The 8,267-nt window shown below is 35.9% G+C and overlaps 1 protein-coding gene across 1 annotated transcript; it reads left to right on the top strand.

The window, feature by feature from the left end:
* Nucleotides 1-6,807: 6,807 nt before the first annotated feature.
* On the top strand, nucleotides 6,808-7,898 carry LOC126858215 (uncharacterized). The gene has a single exon (XM_050608365.1). The coding sequence runs from the start codon at nucleotides 6,959-6,961 to the stop codon at nucleotides 7,790-7,792; it is 834 nt and encodes a 277-aa protein (XP_050464322.1). The 5' UTR covers nucleotides 6,808-6,958; the 3' UTR covers nucleotides 7,793-7,898.
* The last annotated feature ends 369 nt before the right edge of the window (nucleotides 7,899-8,267 follow it).

Here is an 8,267-nt window from a genome sequence, read left to right as displayed (position 1 = left end):
GATAAAACATATAAATGTTAAACACATATTTTTATTTTTAAAAATAGTGCAATTCTTTTTGACATTGCGACAACCAGTTAAATATTTTTAATATATTCTATAATGCGCAATTCTTAACATGTTTTCCACATCGTATAGTATTAGTAACACCTAGATTATTTAAAGATTCAATATCTCCATAATCAGCATATAAAATCCTTATAATTAGGTTTTCTCACGCATAATTCTCAAGCAAACCTACCAACCATTTTCGTTTCTGATATTCCTTGATGTACACAAGACTACTAAATTATTTGAAACATTACGTGTAATTCTATAGTACGGCTATTCGCAATGATATCACCCCCAGATATATATATTTAGTCGAATATACATCTTTCAAGCGCACGGTGCTTCGCTATGATATCACCTCAGATGTTGAACGATCGTGTCAAAATCGTGAAACATAAGAACAGTCATCAAAGATAATTCATGCTAACATAATAAAAATAAATAATTAAAACTTTTGCACCATGCATCACTCCCCACGTGTGAGATTTAATTGAAATATGATGCACATGATGGAAAAAACATCAAGATAAAATATAAAATCATGGTAAAGAGGCACAGCCTATCGGTATTTTCGCCAAAGATTCGAAGACAACATTCATAAGTTTGGAAATATGGCGGAAAACAGTGTGGAACAAAATCTACGCGAGCAATTTGCATGGGTGTAATCGATAGAAGAGTACATTGCGTGTGGGAGCAATGATGCGACGCATATATCTAATTATTAGAAGAGCAAAGTCGCATCAAACGTCCACGATTATCGATCGGGATTCGACAATTACTGATTGCCAGAATTGCACGACTCGAGGGATTGAAGAACACGTTACGCAGACGTTTTTGAACATGCGGGTGCAGGATGCAGTACGCGATAATGAGTTAATTTGGTGGGAGATCGATACGGCGTTCGAGAGCCGCATATTGACTGGCGCGATTATAAATCATAATCACATCGAACCTCATCAATTTTTCGAGGATGCCAAAAACATTGTGCTCGAGCATGTATAAAATGTAATGAAAAAACACTTTAATGTGAAAATTAATACAGCGTTCAATGATGAATTTGTGATGGATGATAAGCGTGCAAATAAAAGTATAAACACCAAAAACTATGAACTATTTCGCACATCTGATTTAAACGAGTGATACGAGCGGCGCGTTATCGAGCCCACTCTAGCATCGCTCGAAGAATTTCAGGAACGCAACAACGGGGCATTGTCGCAGATACTCGATTTGATTGTAAATATAAATAAATATAATCCTATGCGCGCGCGGGATGTCATATAAAATTACCACGGGAGACAATGATGAAGAGAGCGGTGATCAATGTGCGATCTAAAGGCAATGCATGTTTCGCGTGGTCAGTGGTCACCGCTCCACATCCAGCTAAATTGAAAACGGATCGAGAATCGTTATACCCTCATTACGCAGCAGTACTGAATCTCTAAGACATTGAGTTTCCGTGACTGTGAACCAAATCAAAAAATTCGAGCTAATGACATCTCAATAAATGTATATAGTTTCGAGGAAAAGAACATTGTCCTGCTACATCTTTCGACCCAAAAAAAGGATAGATACATTAGCTTGCTGTACATCGAAGACAACAACATTAGACATTTAGCATGGATCAAGAATTTATCCAATCTGGTGAGCTCGCAATTGAGTAAGAAAGATCACAGAAAATATATTTGCGCTCAGTACGTATATTTTATATATTGTTTTTTATTAAATATATACAAAAAAAAATTAATTATTTCCTTTACAGATGTTTGCATTACTTTGGATCAGAAGACATGTTACAGTCATATACGGTGAGTAGGTATACTAGGAGAGTTCTAACTCAAGTCCTCTGAGGGGTATGCGGGGCGAGGGAAAGCCGTCCGGGGAAATGACGTCACGCGGGGGAATGACGTAGCGCAGAAGATGCTCGCACGTTTGTTTAGAATATGTTTACAATCGGTGCGTAATAGAAAGGCCGATGTAATAAAATTCTTTTAACCAACAAAAAACACAACCGTATTAATAATAATTTTTTTTGACAAAATATTTAAACATAATAGAACCATTGCGGCGTCCTTTTGATCTTTTTCTAAAAAATTCAAACAACGAATCATTCAATACACAAACCGTAATTTTATCTATGAGTAACAGCGTTGACATCCGGCCGCTATAATTTATAAATAACAATAATAATTTTTTCTAACAAAATATTTAAATATAATAGAACCATTGCGGCGTCCTTTTGATTTTTTTTTCTAAAAAATTCAAACAACGAATCATTCAATAAACAGACCGTAATTTTTATCTATGAGTAACCGTAAGAAAAATATAGAAAGATCTGTGATGATGCAATGCCGGTCTCCTCGAGATGACAAAAAATAAATAGATGTCCCTTACTGAAATTTTTCGATGGAAAAAAAAATTAAAAGATACCGACAAGATAAAAAAGTTCTTCTAACAAAATACCCTACAAATAAACACAACTGCAAAGAAACTTTTGAACCGATATTGAACTCACCAATCAACGATCACTATGAGTAAAATATGAAAAGTAGGAGAAACACCCCGCCTAATGAAGACACTAGCATAATTTTTAATTCGTTAAAGTTGGAAGATCTCCATTTCTACACAAGTCCAATTCGTAAAACATTAGAACCTCCTACACAATTTTTGTTTTCTAGACACACCCTTCAAAGCAATAAATAATGAACAACGAAAGGTGTCAAATCATAGTAGTATACGATTTGAAAGTGTATACATCGATTGAAAAATTCAGTGGATACTTTAAAACTTTTTAAAAATTTTGTGTGTGTGTATGCGTGTGTGCGGTATAGAATATTCAGTGTTCAGTGTTCAATATAAAAGAAGATTCCACCACAATAATTTGCAAAAAAAATGGAACAAATAAACAATAACAATTTTGAAACTATATTAGATGTAGAGTCTGATGAAGATCATGCATTGTCCGATGATAGTAATATATTAGTGATCAAAGTGAGGATCTTACGGAAACAGTGGATAGAATAGTGTCCTATTCGGAAATCATTGCGTTAAACGGACGTACAAAGTGTTGCACCATCTACTTTTGTTATACCACAGGTGATGCTTTATCTTTATGCATTTCGTGCATGATTGCTGTATCCGACACTGATTTCGGATACATGTATACTATTCGGAAGCATGTAATTGAGTTACATGATGCTGTAGATGGTCGATTCTGCTCCAATTGCAGCAATTCATTGTATCAAATCTTTCCACGTAATATGTGTCCGATTTGCACACTGTAAAAAGAAAGAAGAAAAAAAATGGAAAACATCGAGCAGCAGAATATTGAACGCAATCTGTTGGAGCTGTCGCACCAAGTCGCTACCTTAAGCGAATATTTCGCGTGGACGCAGCGATGCGAAGAATTTATCAAACAGCTCGAAGAAGGCAGTCGTGCCAAGCGTCGTGTAATCACCACCAAGTGGTGGTGATTACAGTGACAATAACGCGAAAAGACTCGTTTGGCGAGAGATCGATACCGCGTCCAAAAACCGCATATCGACTGGTGCGGTTATAAATCATAATCATATCGAATCGCGTCAATTTCTCGAGGACATCAAAGACATTGTGCTCGAACATGTGCAAAACGTGTTAAAAAAACATTTTAGTGTGAAAGTGAATACAGTGTTTAATGCTGAGTTTGTGTCGGGTGATAAGAGTGCAAATAAGAGCATTAATACGAGAAACTGTGAATTCTTTCGCACGACCGATTTATGCGAATGGTACGAGCGGTGTATCATCGAGCCCACCCTTGTTTCGCTAGAAGAATTTCAAGAACGCGACAGTGGGTGGGCTTTGTCGCGAATACTTGACGATTTGACAATTAATATAAATAAATATAATCCAATCCGCGCGAGATGTTATATTGAATTACCGCGAGAAATAATAGTGAAAAGAGCGGTGATTAATATACAATCCAATGACAATGCGTGTTTTGCATGGGCAGTGGTCGCTGCTCTATATCCAGCTGCAAGGAATATAAGCCGGGAATCATCATACCCACATTATACGACAGTACTGAATCTCCAGGACATTGAGTTTCCAGTGACTATGAATCAAATTAAAAAATTCGAACTTGCCAACGATATCTCCATAAATGTATATTGCCTCGAGGAAAAGAACATTATCCCGATCCGACTGAGCGACAAGAGAGATAAACACGTCAACTTGCTTTACGTGCAAGATCCACTGGATGACAACGTCGGACATTTTGCGGGGATCAAGAATTTATCCCGCCTCATTAGCTCGCAACTGAGTAAACATAATGGTCAAAAATACATTTGTGATCGGTACGTATATTTTATTTATTTTATAATATTAATTAAATAAATATTTTATATATTTTATATATTTTATATATTTTAATAAACAAGTGTTTATATGACCAAACTGGCAATTTATTGTTTGATTATTATATCACGACGTTTCGACCATATGGTTTTGGTCCTTATCAAGTGAAACTAAAATAACAATACAATAAATAATGATAGTCATGTTACAGTGAAATAAATAGAATTAAGCACTTACGTTATAATTAAAAAGTAGAAAGAGAAAAATCGAAATGTCAAACTGACATTGTGTCAACCACTATGTTTGGAATACTGAGATCAACTAAACGACCTTTATTAATTTATCGTATATGTTGTTTAAATTCTCTGTATCTTTTTGGGAATTAATAGTGTTGTCAAATTTTTTAATAAAAAACATTTCAGCTATTTCTCTCTTTCTTACATGTTTTTCGTTATGTAGAATATCAGGCGCTGACCAATCGAAGTCATGATCAAATTTTAATTTGTGTTTGCTAATTACGGATAGATTACTTTCGTGCATTTTTATATTATTACAATGTTCCTTGACTCGGGTGCTTAAGTGTCTTTTTGTCTGGCCAATATACGAAGCGCTACAATTCTTACAATTTATTTTGTAAACAACCTCCGTTCTATTGCTAATAGGCAAACTATCCTTGCCACGTTTAATCAATGAATTTAATTTTTTAGGTATATTGTAAACCACTGTAAATCCCATATTTTTGAGCAACCGACCAACATCTCATTCATCATTTATATATTTTATATATTTTTTCTTTTTCTTTTTATTAAATACATTTACAAATGAAAAACAATTAAAAAATAAATATTTCTATTTTTACAGATGTTTAAATTACTTTGGATCGGAGAATAAATTGCAGTCGCATACGGTGGACTGCCAAGAAATGAACGAGTGCGCCATCCGTTTACCGAACAAGAATGACAAGTGACTCAAGTTCAACAATTACAGCAGGAACGAGCGGCTGCCTTTTGTCGTGTACGCTGACTTGGAGTGCGTTTTGGAAAAGACGGAAGAAGAAAGAAACTACCAACATCATCAAGTATTTAGTATCGCTTATTATGTACATTGTGCGTATGACGATTCGTTATCCGCGTATCATTCTCGCCGCAGTACCGATTGTATCGCGTGGTTCGTCAAAGAACTTAAAAATTTAGCGCATCGCGTAGAGATTATTCTAACCATGAATGTCCCCATGATAAATTTAACGCGAGAAGAATGAGAAAAATTTAGCAGCGCGATACATTGTCACATTTGCAAGAAACCATTCGCGCCGGACGATACACGAGTACGCGATCATTGCCATCTGACCGGACGGTACCGAGGTCCCGCGCATTCAAATTGCAATTTAAATTATAAGGACTCTTCTTACATTCCAATAATTTTTCATAATTTATCCGGTTACGATTCACATTTCATTATCAAGGAAATAGCTACAGCGTTCGAAGGGAGAATCGAGTTATTGCCGATAACAAAAGAAAAATATATATCTTTTACAAAAAATGTTAAACTTGCGGAACAGGAATCAAAAATTGTATCAAATTGCGTTTTATAGATTCATATAAATTTCTTTCAGCCAGTCTTGACAAATTGGCATCTTTTTTAAATAAAGACAAACTCAAAATTTTAAAATCGAAATTTCAAAATGTACAAGAAGACAATTTCAATTTATTAACGGAAGGGCGTTTTTCCGTATGAATATATTGACTGTGTCGACAGGCTGGAAGATACATGTTTACCACCGCGCGATTCATTTCACAGTTCTTTGACTGGTGACACTATATCCGAGAGCGATTACGTGCATGCCGAGACTGTTTGGAAGCGGTTCTCCATTTGAACGCTAGGCGAATACAGCGATCTATATTTAAAAACAGATGTCTTGTTATTAGCAGATATATTTGAAAGTTCCCGTGAAAGTTGCATTAAAAGTTATGGGCTTGATCCCGCATATTATTTTATTCTTCCCGTGGGATGCTATGTTGAAACATACAAATATTACGTTCGAATTACTTACTGATATCGACATAGTTATGTTTATCGAACGAGGAATACGCGGCGATTTAAGTCAATGTTCCGGCAGATACGCGCATGCTAATAACAAGTATATGCAGTCGTACGATCCATCGAAATCTTCATCGTATTTGATGTATTTCGATGTAAATAACTTATACGGTTGGGTGATGTGTCAACCGTCACCTTTCGGCGAATGGGTCGATGACATCTCTGATTTTAACAATAGCGCGATCGCTTCGGATTCGCCAACAGGTTATATTCTCGAGATCGATCTTGAGTAGTAGATCTGCAAAGTAAACATGACGCGCACGCTGATCTACCGTTTTGCCCGATATGCGATAAACCTCCAAGTAAGCGAGAGGACAAGCTCCTCGCGACTCTATGCGATAAAAAACGGTATGTCATACACCATCGCAACCTGCAGCAGTGTACACGTCATGGTCTTCGCGTCACAAAAATACATCGCGTATTGCAATTTACTCAATCCGCATGGCTTTGCGATTACATTGAATTCAATACCTGATTTAGAATGAGCGCGACAAACAATTTTGAAAAAAATTTATATAAATTAATGAATAACGCGGTATTCGGTAAAACTATGGAAAACGTGCGCAATCATGTTAATGTAAAATTATTAACGAAGTGGGACGGACGATACGGCGCGGAGGCAATGATCGCAAAACCGAATTTTCACAGTAGAAGCGTGTTTTCAGAAAATTTAGTCCCCGTTGAACTGCGCAAACTTGAGGTAATATTCAATAAACCAATCTGCGTCGGTATGTGCATACTTGATATATCGAAAGTGTGTTTGTATGAATTTCATCACGAATACATGTTACCGTTATATCGCGACAATTGTAAAGTCATGTACATCGATACAGATAGTTTAATTTATTACATTAAATGCGACGATATATATGAAAACATGAAACGTGTTATCAATAGATTTGACACGAGCAATTATTCGGCTAACAACGCGTACGATATACAGCTTGTAAATAAAAAAGTACCGGGTTTAATGAAAGACGAAAATAATGGCGCCATCATGACCGTATTCGTTGGACTTAGAGCAAAAATGTACGCGTTACGAGTAGATGGTAAAAAGGATACGAAAAAAGTTAAAGGCGTCAAGAGTAACGTCGTTGCGCGTGCTATAACTTTTGACGATTACACGAAATGCCTTCACGAAGAGATTGAAATGACTCGACAGCATCATGTCAAAATAGGGTCAAAATTGCATGAAGTATATACCATCCGCGAGACAAAAATTGCTCTGAGTACGATGACAAGCGGTATATCGTACCCGAAACGGCCGACACGTTCCCATGGGGACATTACCGAATACTCTTATAATGTAATGTAATATAATGTAACATAATGTAACATAATGTAATATAGTGCATGCATGCGTGTATGTGTATATACATGTATGTATATGTATGTAACACAATGTATTATACTGTTGACTATCAAAGCAGGAAAATAAAAGAAATATACTTTTATATTTATTTTTCTTTTATATTTTATATGCTGTATACATCTTACATATATTTTTACATATTTCAGATTCTTTATATGTATCATATTTTATTTTTTTTATATGTTAAAAATAAAATGCAGTTTGTATGTGAATTAAATTACATTGTCCTTGTGTATCCAAGAATTGTGCGATCCATCGAATCCTCAACCCAACCATTTCACGTAAACCTCGTCACCTCTCTTGCGCAGTACTTTTTCCACGAGATACACGTCCGGATAATTTGCGCGGTGCAACTCATGCTCGTAGAATGCTCCAGCGATAGATTTCTTACGATAGTCCTCGAGTAGATAAGTTACGG

The sequence above is a fragment of the Cataglyphis hispanica genome, chromosome 24 (genome assembly GCF_021464435.1).
Source record: "Cataglyphis hispanica isolate Lineage 1 chromosome 24, ULB_Chis1_1.0, whole genome shotgun sequence".
Lineage (NCBI taxonomy): Eukaryota > Metazoa > Arthropoda > Insecta > Hymenoptera > Formicidae > Cataglyphis > Cataglyphis hispanica.
Note: the sequence above shows the minus strand (reverse complement) of the source record. Positions and strands in the feature narration are given on the sequence as shown.